This window comes from Malaclemys terrapin, chromosome 8 (genome assembly GCF_027887155.1).
Source record: "Malaclemys terrapin pileata isolate rMalTer1 chromosome 8, rMalTer1.hap1, whole genome shotgun sequence".
NCBI classification, from domain to species: Eukaryota; Metazoa; Chordata; order Testudines; family Emydidae; genus Malaclemys; species Malaclemys terrapin.
In genome coordinates, this window is record NC_071512.1 from 41,786,854 (window position 1) to 41,802,656 (window position 15,803).

The 15,803-nt window shown below is 51.4% G+C and overlaps 1 protein-coding gene across 4 annotated transcripts in view; it reads left to right on the forward strand.

Annotated features, from left to right (window-relative positions):
• ATF6 (activating transcription factor 6) overlaps positions 1 to 15,803 on the forward strand; it is a 357,024-nt gene that overhangs the window by 196,142 nt on the left and 145,079 nt on the right. For all 4 annotated transcript variants that reach the window (XM_054036662.1, XM_054036663.1, XM_054036665.1 and 1 more), the window contains exon 13: positions 10,664 to 10,728. In XM_054036662.1, coding sequence (XP_053892637.1) covers positions 10,664 to 10,728 — 65 coding nt within the window. The remainder of the gene's footprint in view (positions 1 to 10,663; positions 10,729 to 15,803) is intronic.

Genomic DNA, 15,803 nt, shown 5'->3' on the forward strand with positions numbered 1-15,803 from the left:
TTAATTCCTGATGTCAGATTTGTGTCCATTTATTCTTTTGCGTAGAGACTGTCCGGTTTGGCCAATGTACATAGCAGAGGGGCATTGCTGGCACATGATGGCATATATCACATTGGTAGATGTGCAGGTGAACGAGCCCCTGATGGTGTGGCTGATGTGGTTAGGTCCTTTGATGGTGTCCCTTGAATAGATCTATGGACAGAGTTGGCACCGGGGTTTGTTGCAGGGTTTGGTTCCTGGGTTGGTGTTTTTGTTGTGTGGTGTGTAGTTGCTGGTGAGTGTTTGCTTCAGGTTGGGGGGCTGTCTGTAAGTGAGGACTGGCCTGTCTCCCAAGGTCTGTGAGAGTGAGGCATCGTCCTTCAGGATAGGCTTTAGATCCTTGATGATGCGCTGGAAAGGTTTTAGTTGTGGGCTGTAGGTGACAGCTAGTGGCGTTCTGTTACTTTCTTTGTTGGGCTTGTCTTGTAGTAGGTGACTTCTGGGTACCCTTCTGGCCTACTGTTACTCACACCTTCTTGTCAACTATTTGAAATGGGTCACTCTCATTACCACTACAAAAGTTATTTTTCCTCCCTTGATATCCTACTGTTAATTGAATTGTCTTGTTAGACTGACCTCACACTTGGTAAGGCAACTCCCGTCTTTTCATGTATTTATACCTGCTCCTGTATTTTCCACTCCATGCATCTGATGAAGTGGGTTCTAGCCCATGAAAGCTTATGCCCAAATAAATTTGTTAGTCTCTAAGGTGCCACAAGGACTTCTCGTTGTCTTTTTGATACAGACTAACACTGCTACCACTCTGAAACCATTCTGTAGGTGTGACCTCTGTTCTTCTTTGGGTGCTTGCTCATGTCCATTCCATTGTAGGTTTGTGTGCTCACCACATGCGCCGGTGCCGGAAGTTTTTCTCTCAGTGGTATCCATAGGGTTCCGGCTTTGGCGCCCTCTGGAGTGGCGCGTGTATGCACCAGTATAAGGGCCACCGCCGGGGCCCCCCTACCCCTTCAGTTCTTTCTTACCACCAGCAATAGTGCTGAAACTTCCCTTGCCTCGGTAAGCTTTACCTTTTACTATTTTGATTCTGCTGTCCCAAAGGACATCCAAAATTGCATTTCAAGAATGTGTGCAAGCGAGACGTCAAAGAAATGGACATGGATGTGACAACTGGGAAGATCGTACACAAGACCACAGTCTTTGGAAACAAGAGCTTAACAAAGGTCTCCAGATTTACGAGAGCAAAGCCGTCCAGCTTAGCAGAGGAGAGAAGAGCTCACAGAAGGCAGAGCCCAAAGGGTTAAAACATCACCTTTAAATGTGACAGATGCGGCAGAGATTGTCTTTCTCGAGTGGGTCTCTTCAGCCACAGCCTCAGCTGCCATAAAACCAACTGAGTAAATTCTTTACCTCTTCTAGTAGGAAGAGAGCCTGAGACATAAGTCCTTGTATTAGAGGCCTGGTATGAGGCAGGACCTGCTCACAGAATCTGGCAAGAACAGGGCTGATATTGCAGAAATACACATTCCTAAGAAGTGCAAGGCACAAAGTATTCACACAAGCACATCCCGATATCAAGTGGTACAAGAACATCCCAATATCAAGGATGGTACAAAAACATTCTCCAAGGATAACAGGAACACACTGACCCCTCCTAAAAGATAAGGTAAGGATGACAGTACGTAATAAAGATGTTTTGATCAAGCCAACATGTATAAAGTAATGGGTGATAACTAGCCATGTCAGGGGCCAGTAACTAACAATGTCAGAGGCAGTACATAACTTGTTTATATCAGAGTATAAAGATGTATCTCGGAGGGAGTATCTCTGTCCAGCCAAGGGGGGAATGGAAAGCCCTGCCATTCACTGAGCTGCATCCATTGTCATGAACATACATGTGTTAGTATCCTCGTAGAGTCTGCCAGGTGCTATTACCGTGCTTTGTCAACAATAAACCTGGCCTGGTGTCTTAACAGATCTTGTGGTCTGTTCACTCGAGGTCTGCTGTGCCAACTGTCTGCGCAGATTTGGGGCAGCACAGAGGAAGAACACACACACGCAGCTGAACATCTAACCACACCTCTCAGTGGCGCATACCCATGGTCTCTCGAGACTGAAGGATGCCTACTACTGTATATAGTTGTTATAGTGATTTTCCTGTATAGTTTAATAGTTCCCATAGTGTTTAGTATAGAAGTAGTTTGTTAGTCTCCTACGGAACTTAGCCCAGGCTTTAAGCCTTGTGATTGCTGCAAAAAAAAAAAAAAAAAAAACCACTATGCCTCTCAGTGATCCCTACCAAATCTGTCTATGGTGCTTGGGGAAAACCCACGTGAGCGACTAGTGTCGCATCTGTAAAATTTTCAAGCTGCGCACCAAAAAAGGTACAGATATTTGGTTTTGAGTACTCCTTATGGAGTTGACTCTCGCAGTGGCCTCGAACCGGCCAGATCAGACTCCGCCCTGAGCACCGCTGCTTTGGTGCGAAGCGCACTGCCGGCACCAACCTTGGACTGGCACCGATCTTGGTCCCCAATGCTGGCTAAGAAGCAGAAAAAGCCAGGGAGAGGGCGGTCTACTACATCCTGTAAGAGGAAGGAGAGAGCCGGAGGTGAACAAAGATCCACGCAGGACACCTCATCTCCTCTGGACCATAGCCAGGCTCCAGCATCCAAGGAGCTGTCGAGCCCCCCGAGACCTGTTCACCACCCCAGGAAGCATCAGGAGCATTCAGCATCTGGCGGTGCTGTCCACACCGGAGGAATTCCAGGCCACTAAGGACATATTGTCCCTTCCGCACCAGCCAGTGAGATTGTTCATTTTCGGGGCAAACCCGCCTTGGGGCTCTTTCAGTCTCCACAGCACTACTCCCCACTGCAGGCAGCATCCAATTTCTGCCAACGGTCTCCAGAGCAGTGCCACCGGCCCTCCGATATGAGTTGGCTTACCTGCCAGAGTTCCCGGCTCCACGCCCTGGACTTTAGGCACCACTCTCCAGGATCCCTGTATTGATCGCCAGCTGTCTGGCGTAGACCCACAGAGGTGCATCGCCAGCCCCCAGAGGGCTGGCACCGGTACCCTGAGCGTCTCCATTGCTCTTCAGACTTGCAGCACTGATCCCTTGAGTCGCAGCTCTGGTCTCTGGAGTCTCATCACCGATCTGCGGATCGTTGATACAGGTCTCCAGAGGCCCATTGCTGGTCTCCGGAGTTGAGACGCGGGTCTCCCTGCTCCTGTTCCCATTCCAGGTCAACGGAGCGGCACTGCTCTCGGAGCGTGAGGCATCGATCAACGGATTATCGTCCCTGGAGATGCAGCACTGAGCGCCGACATCCTGACACCAGTCCACAAAAGAGGAATATGGGGACAGCCAGCATGGAACGGGCAGGCTGGTGGCAGCGGAACTGCCCTGGTCCCTGAAACAAGTTTCTTCCTCAAGCTTGGACAGCGAGGAAGGCGCATTGCCTGCGGGCCAAGATCATCTGCCAAGAGCATCGGGATTACCCCCGGCATGCCAGTGAGCGTGTGGCCGCAGAGCTAGTGGCTGGCTCTGTGGCACCACCCTGGGGGTTTTCTCAGATGTCAGTCTCAGGGACATCTGAGCAGCAGTCGACAACAGTTTCTCGCCCGTCCCCTGACTCAGAGGAGGAATCAGAGAAGGGTCCCCAAAAGCAGCCAGCCTCAGCCGAGGCTCCCCCGGCAGGCCTTCCTTCTCATCCTCTACACCTGATGAGGCGGTAGCGGGGCCTTCCCCACGGTTCCCCAGGATGATATAAAAGCTCACCAAGAGCTACTTAAAACGGTGTCAGTGAACTTGGGGCTAGAGGCTGAAGAGTTGTTGGAACCCTCCGATGCCCTGTTTGACATTTTGAGTGCAGCCGCCCATGGGTGGCAGGTGTCATAGGCTGGGGGAGGTTGTGCCTCCCAGTACAGCCAGGCATGGCCCCGCCCATGCACCGCCCCCAGGTCCCCCTCTGTGGCTCCCCTGGTGTGGTGGCCCCAGCTGGGGCCATGCAGCCTGCCCTCTTGGCATTCCGGGGCAGGAGCTGCGCTGCCTGCCCTCTCAGTGCTCCGAGGCTGGGACTGCACTACCCATCCTCCTGGCACTCGGGGGCTGGGGCCGCGCAGCCCGCCTTCCCGCCGCTCTGAGGCTGAGGCCGTGCTACCCACCCTCCGGTGCTCCAAGGGTGGGCTGGGGCTGTGCCACCTGCCACTCTGGGGCTGGAGTCGCACAGCCCGCCTTTCCAGGGCTAGGTGGGGGCAAGCCTGGGGCAGGGGATGGCGGCCATGGTGGGGAGGCTCTGGGCTCCGGCGGGGGGGTGGAAGAGGCAGGGCCTTGGGCAGAAGGGGCGGGGCTGGGAGCTAGCCTCCCCCAGCTGGTGGTTCACACGCCACCCTTGTGGCCGCCCCATCTAAGGTGGCCTTGCCCATCCACGAGTGAGTGGTGAAACTGATCAAGACCTTGTGGCAAACTCCCTCCTCCAAGCAGGTGGAGAGGAAGTATTATGTCCCGGCCATGGGCTTTGAATAACTTTATATCCACCCCTTCTCATTAGCATCTTCTTGCTCAGGAGGTGCAAGGTCTTCTGTGGGTGGGGGCCATGGAGGAAGTTCCACAGCATTTGTCACCAGTTCTGCTCTCTGCAAGATCTTGACAATGGCTCACTATCCAATGCCTTCCTTCTGTCATGGTCAGGTGACCTGATATATGCCTTCCCACTAGTCCCACTGATCCCACTATTTTTTTTATTCCAAAGGCCAGGGAGGTTCTACACCCCATTCTTCACCTGTGAAACCTCAACAAATACTCAAGAAGTTGAAGTTCCACATGGTCTCCCTGGCCTCCATCATTCTCTCCCTGGATCTGGGAAACTGCTTCACCACCCTCTATCTGAAAGATGCTTACTTTCATATTTTGATATTTCACTGTCACAACAGGTTCCGACGAGTCTTAGTTGGGAACACCCACTAACAGTTCACAGTGCTCCCATTTGACCTAGCTACAGCACCAGGGGTATTTACAAAGTGCACGGCGGTAGTCGCAGCCTACCTCAGACGTAGGGGTATCTAGATCTACCCGTTCCTTGACAACTGGCTCATGAAGGTTCGCTCCAGGGACTATGTCCAATGCCATGTCACAATGCTGCGAGCCAGCTGTCAAGCACTGGGCCTGTTGATAAACAAACAAAAATCAACATTGGTACTGGTGCAGAGGACAGAATTTATCGGAGCAGTACTCGACTCTAGCTGAGCCAGAGCGTTCCTGCCAGAGGCAAGTTTCAGGGCTATGTCAGATCTGATAACCCAGGTCATTGCCCACTCACCACAGCCCGAGACTGTCTTAGGCTATTAGGGCACGTGTTTGCATACACTTACATTGTCCAGTACGTGAGACTTCACCTCCGACCTCTCCAGATGTAGCTGGCATCGGTCTACTCTCCGGCCAGACATCACCTGGACAAACTTCTCATGATCCCGCCACGGGTACTCACCTCCCTGCAGTGGTGGTCCAACCTGAATCTGGTGTTGGAAGGTGTGCTGTTTGTGAATCTGTGGCCCACAGTGTCTCTAATTTTAAACTCAGGGGCTATGGTCTCAAGAGGAACTGTTACTGCACATAAACGTCAGAGAGCTCAGGGCTATCCGCCTGGCTTGCAAAGTGTTCCTTCCCCATCTGTCCAGTTGTGTGGTGCAGGTGTTGACAGACAACACAGCCTCCAAGTTCTATGTCAGCAGACAGGGAGGAACTCAATCATTGGCCCTTTGTCAGGAAGCCCATCAGCTGTGTGACTTCTGTATCCAACATGCTATCCACCTGGAAACCTCACACCTCCCCAGCATCAGGAACATGCTGGCGGATCGCCTCAGCAGATCCTTTTTTTCTCACCATGAGTGGTCCCTCCACTCAGAGGTAGTCAGGATGCTCTTCAAGAAGTGGGGAACTCCCCTAGTGGACTTGTTGGTCACCAAACAGAAAATGTCACCAGTTCTGCTCTCTGCAAGGCCTTGACAATGGCTCACTATCCAATGCCTCCCTCCTGTCGTGGTCAGGCGACCTGATGTATGCCTTCCCACTAGTCCTCTTGAAGATCAAGAGGGACAAGTCATTATGATCGCCCCAGTTTGACCTCGCCAGCATTGATTCAGCATGCTCATGGACTTAGCAGTGGCAGCCCTGTGGACACGTCCCAGCCACCTGGACCTGCTCTCTCAGAATCACGGACGATTACTGTACCCGAACCTCACCTCTCTCTACCTCACAGTGTGGTTGCTGAGTGTCTGAACCCTGAGGAACAAGCCTGCTCTAGTCAGTTGCAGCAGGTCCTCTGGGAGAGCAGAAAGCCCTCTACCAGGGCGACATACCTGGCAAAGTGGAAGCGCTTCTCCTGATGGGCATTGGAGCGGAATATCTCTCTGATCCAGTCGTCTCTACCATCCATCCTAGATTACCTTCTTCACTTAAAGCTTAGATTACCTGCTTCACGAGGGCCTTGCATGTTCATTGATCAAGGCTATATCAGCCTTCCATCCTCATGTCCAGGAGTAGATTGGTATTCTCACACGAGATGATGATCAGGTTCATGAAAGGCCTTGAAAGACTTTTTCCACTGGTTTGGGACCCAGTTCCTCAGTGGGATCTCAACCTAGTCCTCTCCAGACTCACTGGCCCTCCCTTCAAACCTCTGGCTTCCTGCTTGTAGAGGAGCGGGACTCACCCCTGCGGCGCCTCCTGCTGGTGACTCTGGGAATTAGCTCTTCCAGCGTCCTGGAGCGCCCTCTGCAGGCTGGTGATCCGCCTGTCCTCCGGCCCCCTTGTCCCTCCCAGACCCTGGTGCCCTTTTATCTGGGTCTCCCCTCCCCAGGGAACCCCCACTCATTATCCCTACCTCACCTCAGAATAAGGCCACTGTCAGTCACCAACTAGCCCCCGCTCCCTGGGGCAGACTGCAGTATAGGCCACTCATCACAGGCAAGGTTGGGTTTGGACCTGCTGCCTTGGCCTACCGCAGGCTGCCCTCTGCAACCCCCAGTACCCCTTGGCCTCCTACTAGGCCGCAGCCTGGGACTTTCCAGGCTGGAGCTCCCCAGCTCCTCAGCCTTTCCCCAGCCCTGCTCCACTCAGGTATTTTGTCTCTAGCTCCCTGCAGCCAGGCCCTTCTCTCCCTGAACGCAGAGAGAGACTGTCTCTAGCTCATGCAGCCAGGCCCTTCCCCCTCTGAAAGCAGAGAGAGACTGCTGAGCTCCTGGCTCCCAGCCTCTTATACAGGCCAGCTGTGGCCTGATTGGGGCATGGCCCAGCTGTGGCTACTTCCCCAATCAGCCCAGCTTTTAGAGCTGCAGCCCTCTGCCAGGGCTGTTTTAAGCCCTTCCAGGCAGGAGCGGGGTAACCGCTACACTGCTCCCTTTCACACCTGTCATGGAAGGTTGCATTCCTTGTAGCTATTACCATGGTGAGGTGAGTCTCTGAGATTAAAGCCCTCACGTCAGAGCCGCTGTACATGGTGTTCTACAAGGATAAGGTCCAACTGCATCCCCATCCGGCCTTCCTGCCAAAAGTGGTGTCACAATTCCATATCAACCAGGATATCCTCCCGGTGTTCTGTCCAAAGCCTCACACATCCAACAAGGAGAGGCATCTGCACACCCTTGACATCAGGCGTTCCCTGGCTTTCTACCTGGAGCGCACCAAGCCCTTCTATAGATCTACTGAACTCTTCGTTGCAGTGGCTGACAGGATGAAGGACCTCCCAGTGTCTTCTCAGAGGATTTTGGCTTGGATCGCCACCTGCATCCGTACTTGCTACGAGATAGTGCAGTGCCTCTACCAATAGTGACGGCTCATTCCTCAAGGGCTATCCAGGACAACCGTAGAGCCACAAAGTGGTCATTGGTACACACGTTCACGACGCACTATGCCATCACCCAACAGGCCCAAGATGATGCTGGCTTTGGCAGAGCCATGTCCATGAACTCCTACCTGCCTCTGGAGGTACTGCTTGGGAGTCACCTACAATGGAATGGACATGAGCAAGCACTTGAAGAAGAAAAGATGGCTACCTTTCATAACTGTTGTTCTTTGAGATGTGTTGCTCATGTCCATTCCATGACCCACCCTCCTTCCCCTCTGTCGGAGTTCTGGGAAGAAGCAACTGAAGGGGGGGAGGGGGCGGCGGCAGTGCCCCTAATACCAGCACATACGTGCGCTACTCCAGAGGGTGCTGGAGCCGGTCCCCTACGGATACCACTGAGGGAAAAACTTCCGGCACTGGTGCATGCGTTGAGCACACACACCTACAATAGAATGTAGATGAGCAACACATCTTGAAGAACAACAGTTACGAAAAGTTACCCTCTTTTTCTCATTCCTACGTGTGTGACCTTGCGTTTGGCTGTGTCAAAACATGTTTTGTTTGATTGGACCTGGCTTACCAAGCAATCAGGGTCACACTCTATCAGTGACCCGCTGCTGTCATTATTTACCACCTCACCCAGCTTTGTGTCATCTGCGAACTTTATCAGCAACAAGCTTATACTTTATTCCAGAGTATTGATAAAAATATTGAGCAGCATAGGGTTGAGAACCAATTCAAACAGGACCCCTGTGGAAACACAACTCACTGATGTTTCCCCGGTAATAATGAAGGACCAGATTCTAAGATGGTGAAAAGTGGCATAGCTCCGTTTAAGACAATGTGTCCACATCAGTTTACACCAGCTTGTTGTGGCTTAGCGGCAGAGTTCCTCCCTCCCCGAGTCCATGGGAGGCCACTCTGCCTCACTGTGTCTCAGCATGTCGCCTATCTTGGGGAATTAGTGGGGCAACAAGAGTCTATAGCTTCGGTCTGTGTTCAAGGGGGTGAGCAACAGACACAGTCAGGTAGCCCAGGCCCTTAGTCAGGACAGGGTAATGAGTCTATAGCTCGGGCCTGTGGTCAGGGCTGAGCAAAAAGTGGAGTTAGCTAGCCCTGGGCCCTCAGTCAGGGCAGGGCAATCAAGGTCTATGGCTCGAGCCTGTGTTTAGGACCAAACAGCAATGGGTTCAGGCATCCTATCTCCTGTGGATGGCCGACAAACTCTGGCCTCTTGGCCAAGAAAGGGGGAGACTGCCACCCCAGAGTTGGGGTGGCCAGGGAGGACACAGGCCCACCCACTCCACTGCGTCCCAGCCCAGGGCCCTAACAGTGGAAGAGTAGTCTGCCACGGGGTCAGCAGGGATCCTGACTGCAACATGCTGACCTAAACTCAGGTAGTGCTGCAGCCAGACTAGGGTCAGCTGTCCCTGGGCTACTTCCTAACTCCCGCTCGGGTTGTACCTGGGTCTGTAAAGGGCTCTCCAAGTCGTCAGGGTAGAAGACCTGTGGCAGTCCTGGCAACATTTCTGTGGGCTCGGCAACATTTGGCTCCGGAGGCCCTGGCCAGTCCTCAGCTCCCCAGGGGCCTGCAGCAGTCTCCCTGCTGGGGATCGAGCAGGAGGCGACTGTCTACTCCGGAGGCTGCAGCCCAACTGAGCTCCCAGACCCGCTTTTTCTACTTCCTGTCCCGTCCCATCCACTGACTTCCAACAGGATGGGTGAGCACAGCCTGACTCCGTTCACCAGGGCTCAGTGAGAGGTTCCTCCCCCTGCGGGTCCGTAGGAGGCCACCCCGCCTCACTACACAGCTGAAGAACTGCACTGTGTTTTGAGATCTATCAGTTAGTAGTATTTGATCGATTTAATAGGGACCATATTGATTTTTGTATAGTGTTATTTTTAATTAGAATGTTGTGTTGGCTATTTCTGCAGCAGTTAAATCATTTTGCAGTGGAAAAGATTTTGGCTCCGATACACGGTCTTTCATTCTTGAGGCATCTAATTAGATACTGCTAATGGAGTAGCTGCTAGGGAACACTGCAGCAGTCATGTGTTCACAGTAGCTTGCACACAGACTTTCAACATTAGCATCTGTTTTATGAGGTGATGGAACGTTAGTCAGGGTGTCATGCTTTATTCACTATATTTGTTAAAGTTCCCTTGAGCTTTACGTTTTACCGGTGATAGCCACCTGCGACTGACAGAAAGCAGTGGGCTTAACAACTCCTCTTCCCAAAATGGCACTTCTTAAAGCGAAGCAGCCATTTTCTCCCCTTCCCCCTAAGTCAGTGTTTCCCAAACTTTAGACGCCGCTTGTGTAGGGAAAGCTCTTGTTTACCTGCCCCGTCCGCAGGTTCGGCCGATTGCGGCTCCCACTGGCCGCAGTTCACTGCTCCAGGCCAATGGGAGCTGCGGGAAGCAGCGGCCAGTACGTCCCTTGGCCCGCGCTGCTTCCAGAAGCTCCCATTGGCCTGGAGCAGTGAACTGTGGCCAGTGGGCGCCGCGATCACCAAACCTGCGGATGGGGCAGGTAAACAAACCGGCCTGGCCTGCCAGGGGCTTTCCCTACACGAGCGGCGTCCCAAGTTTGGGAAACACTGCCTTAAGTAATTTATAGCCTTATTGTCAGACTTGGGCATAAACCCAGCTGTTGGACTTGAATCTGTGATCACCTATCTCAGATTTGTGCTGCAAGGTAATCCATACTCACCATTTGTTGGTGACCTGGTTTCATGTACAGTATAGTGTTGAATTCAGTGAGACTGTTTGTTGATTTCTCTTTTGTGTGATGTGATTTATTTTTCCCTTTTCAGAGCTCTACAGGGGAGAATGCAGATTCTCAGCTGATGGCCATGCCAAACACAGACCCCAGCATCAGGTAAGGTAGGAAAAATCCTGTCCATCTGTGTCAAGGCTGGATCCCCACTTTGAACTTTAGGGTACAAATGTAGGGGCCTGCATGAAAAACTTCTAAGCTTAACTACCAGCTTAGCTCTGGTTCGGCTGCCACCATTTCAATGGATTCCCTTCCTGGGAAGCCTTGAAAAACCTTCACCAAATCCCTGGTGAAAACAGATCCAAACCCCTTGGATCTTAAAACAAGGGGAAATTAACCATTCCCCTCCTTCCTCCCACCAACTCCTGGTGAATCAAGATCCAAACCCCTTGGATCTTAAAACAAGGAGAAATTAACCATTCCCCTCCTTCCTCCCACCAACTCCTGGTGAATCAAGATCCAAACCCCTTGGATCTTAAAACAAGGAGAAATTAACCATTCCCCTCCTTCCTCCCACCAACTCCTGGTGAATCAAGATCCAAACCCCTTGGATCTTGAACAAGAAAAAATCAATCAGGTTCTTAAAAAGAAGGTTTTTAATTAGAGAAAAAGGTAAAAATCATCTCTGTAAAATCAGTATGGAAATTAACCTTACAGGGTAATCAAACTTAAAGAGCTCAGAGGACTCCCCTCTAGTCTCAGGTTCAAAGTACAACAAACAAAGATACACACTCTAGTAAAAGGTACATTTACAAGTTGAGAAAAACAAAGGAAAACTAACACGCCTTGCCTGGCTATTTACTTACAAGTTTGAAATAGGAGAGACTTGTTTAGAAAGATGTGGAGAACCTGGATTGATGTCTGGTCCCTCTCAGTCCCGAGAACGAACACACTCCCAAAACAAAGAACACAAACAACAGCCTTCCCCCCCGCCAAGATTTGAAAGTATCTTGTCCCCTTATTGGTCCTTTAGGTCAGATGCCAGCCAGGTTACCTGAGCTTCTTAACCCTTTACAGGGAAAAGGATTTTGGAGTCTCTGGCCAGGAGGGGTTTTATAGTACTGTACACAGGACAGCTATTACCCTTCCCTTTATAGTTATGACACGCCCCCCAAATCACAGATAGTGTTGGATGTTCGGTTCCACACTGGCTGTGATTTCTTCCTGGAGTTCTAGGAGAAAACAGAGTTAATAAGACACATGTACCTTTAGACATACTACTGATTATATAAAAACTAACAATATGTTTCATTCCAAGAACAATTGTTAATCAGTTAACTCTGGGAAACTTTCCCGGGAGAGTGCATCAGCCACTTTGTTAGAAGCTCCCGAAATGTGTTGTATTTCAAAATCAAAATCTTGGAGAGCTAAACTCCACCGAAGAAGTTTTTTGTTATTTCCTTTGGCAGTATGAAGCCACTGTAGCGCAGCATGGTCTGTTTGTAGTTGGAAACGCCGTCCCCAAACATATGGGCGTAGCTTTTCCAGCGCGTACACAATGGCATAGCATTCCTTTTCGCTGATTGACCAATGGCTTTCCCTCTCAGACAGTTTCTTACTGAGAAATACGACAGGATGGAATTCTTGATCCGGTCCTTCCTGCATTAAAACTGCTCCCACGCCTCGCTCGGACGCATCTGTGGTTACTAGGAACGGTTTGTCAAAGTCTTGGGGCCCTTAGCACAGGGTCAGACATGAGTGTTGCCTTAAGCTGGTTAAAGGCCTTTTGACACTCATCAGTCCACTGAACTGCATTTGGCTGTTTCTTTCTGGTTAGGTCTGTCAGCGGGGCGGCGATTTGGCTGTAGTGGGGTACAAATCGCCTATAATATCCAGCCAAGCCTAAGAAGGAGTGGACCTGTTTCTTAGACTTTGGAACCGGCCACTTTTGGATAGCATCCACTTTGGCCTGTAGGGGATTTATAATTCCTTGACCCACCTGGTGCCCCAGGTAAGTCACTCTGTTTTGGCCTATTTGACACTTTTTAGCCTTAACAGTTAGTCCTGCCTGCTGGATGCGCTTGAAAACTTTTTCCAGGTGCTCCATGTGCTCTGCCCATGAATCAGAAAAAATGGCCACATCATCGAGGTAGGCAACTGCAGATTCTCCCAATCCTGCTAGGAGACCATCTACAAGTCTTTGGAAGGTGACGGGTGCATTTCGCAACCCAAAAGGGAGTACATTGAATTCATACACCCCTGCCTGGGTGACGAAGGCTGACCTTTCCTTAGCGGGTTCATCTAGTGGTACTTGCCAGTACCCCTTGGTTAAGTCTAAAGTAGAGATGAATTGGGCATGTCCCAATTTCTCCAATAGCTCATCTGTGCGTGGCATTGGATAGTTGTCAGGACGAGTTACAGCATTTAGCTTACGGTAGTCCACGCAAAAGCGTATTTCCCCATCTGGTTTGGGAACTAGAACCACTGGAGATGCCCATGCACTCTTAGAGGGGCGGATTATACCCATCTGTAGCATGTCCTGGATCTCCCTTTGTATAGCAGTTTTGGCATGAGGTGACTCCCGGTAGGGTGGGGTTCTAATAGGGTGAGCATTACCTGTGTCAATGGAGTGGTATGCCCGTTCGGTCCATCCTGGAGTGGCTGAGAAAATTGGTGCAAAGCTTGTGCACAGCTCCTTGATCTGCTGTCGCTGCAGACGTCCAAGGGTCGTGGAGAGGTTCACCTCTTCCACGCCACCATCCTTTTTTCCTTCGTAGTAGACACCTTCAGGCCACTCCGCGTCATCTGTTTCCTGGGCTGTAAACTGGCAAACGTTTAATTCTCTGGAATAAAAGGGCTTAAGAGAATTAACATGGTATACCTTAGGCTTTATGTTGGAGGTGGGGGAGGCTATGAGATAGTTAACAGCTCCTAGGCGCTCCTGGACCGTGAATGGTCCTTCCCACGACGCTTCCATTTTATGGGCCTGGAGCGCCTTTAAGACCATGACTTGGTCTCCTACTTTGAAGGACTGTTCTCTGGAATGTTTATCATACCAGGCCTTTTGCTCTTCCTGAGCATCCTTTAGGTTTTCTTTAGCAAGGGCTAAAGAATGTCGGAGGGTGTTTTGTAGGTTGCTTACAAAGTCTAGAATGTTAGTTCCTGGAGAAGGCGTAAACCCCTCCCATTGCTGCTTCACCAACTGTAATGGCCCCTTAACCTCACGGCCATACACAAGTTCAAATGGTGAAAACCCTAAACTGGGATGTGGTACAGCCCTGTAGGCAAAAAGCAACTGCTGCAACACGAGGTCCCAATCATTGGAGTGTTCATTTACGAATTTACGTATCATGGCCCCCAAAGTTCCATTAAACCTCTCCACCAGGCCATTGGTTTCATGGTGGTAAGGGGTGGCAACCAAGTGATTCACCCCATGAGCTTCCCACAGGTTTTCCATGGTCCCTGCCAGGAAATTAGTTCCCGAATCTGTAAGGATGTCGGAGGGCCAACCTACCCTGGCAAAAATGTCTGTTAATGCCTGGCACACACTTTTAGCCCTGGTGTTGCTTAAGGGTACTGCTTCCGGCCATCGGGTAGCAAAATCCATGAAAGTCAGAACGTACTGCTTTCCTCTGGGTGTCTTCTTTGGGAAAGGACCCAGAATATCCACAGCTACGCGCTGAAATGGGACCTCAATTATGGGTAGTGGCTGGAGAGGGGCTTTAACCTGGTCTTGGGGCTTTCCCACTCGTTGGCACACCTCACAAGACCGGACATATTTAGCAATGTCCTTGCCCATTCCCTCCCAGTGGAAGGACTTCCCCAACCGGTCTTTGGTTCTGTTCACCCCAGAATGGCCACTGGGATGATCATGGGCTAAGCTCAAGAGCTTTACCCGATACTTAGTGGGAAATACCAACTGTCTTTGAGGATGCCAGTCTTCCTGGTGCCCACCAGAAAGAGTCTCCTTGTATAAAAGTCCTTGTTCTACAACAAACCGGGATCGGTTAGAAGAGCTGAGAGGCGGTGGGGTGCTCCGCGCCGCCGCCCAAGCTTTCTGAAGGCTGTCATCTGCTTCCTGCTCGGCCTGGAACTGTTCCCTGGATGCTGGAGACATCAGTTCCTCCTTGGACTGTGGACTGGGGCTTGGTCCCTCTGGAAGCGATGCAGGTGCTGGGACTGTTTCCATTGACTGTGAACCGCTGTCCGCTGGTGCACTATGTGGTATTTCAGGCTCTGGCTGAGCCTCTTGGGTAGGGTTATCTGCTGCTTCTGCCAGTTCAGGCTCGCTGGTGCCCTCTGGCGTTGGAGTTGTAAACGGGTTTGCAAGCGCTGGACTCAGGGCTGGCAATGGTTCTGGTGCTGGTTGCGTTGCCAGTTCCGGTTCTGGGACTGGCTTTGGCTGGGTCTCTGGGATTGGATCCACTACGGCTGTTGCAGTCGTTGGCAGGGGATCCAGTTCCACCACCTTTGTCTGGGTCTCCGGTAACACAGACGGGGCCCTGGTGGACGGCTCAGGGACAGGGATGGGGGTGAAAGCTTGCTTAGCCTGGCTGCGGGTGACTATTCCCACCCTCTTGGCTAGCTTCACATGGTTGGCCAAATCTTCCCCCAGCAGCATGGGGATGGGATAATTGTCATAGACTGCAAAAGTCCACATTCCTGACCAGCCCTTGTACTGGACATGCAACGTGGCTGTAGGCAAGGTTACAGACTGTGACACGAAGGGCTAAATTGTCACTGTAGCCTCCGGGTTGATGAGTTTGGGGTCCACTAGGGATTGGTGGATAGTTGACACTTGAGCCCCAGTGTCCCTCCAGGCGATAACCTTCTTTCCGCCCACTCTCAAGGTTTCCCTTCGCTCTGAGGGTATGAGAGAGGCATCTGGGTTTGGGGATCTTTGGTGTGATTGGGGTGTAATGAACTGTAATCGGTTGGGGTTCTTGGGGCAGTGAGCCTTTATATGTCCCAGTTCATTACATTTAAAACATCGCCCTGCTAAAGTATCACTGGGACGAGGTTGGTTGGTGGAGACCGGTGTGGTGGGGTGAGAAGGCGTCTGGGGTTTCCCTTGGGATGTGGGTGGGGCCTTGGGTTGTCCCCGGTGGTAAGGTTTTGTTTCGGCTTGCCCCTTCTGATATTCGCTCCAACTGCTACTAGTTTTTTTCTTTTCAGCCACCTCCACCCATTTGGCTCCAATCTCCCCCGCCTCAGTTACAGTTTTGGGCTTCCTATCT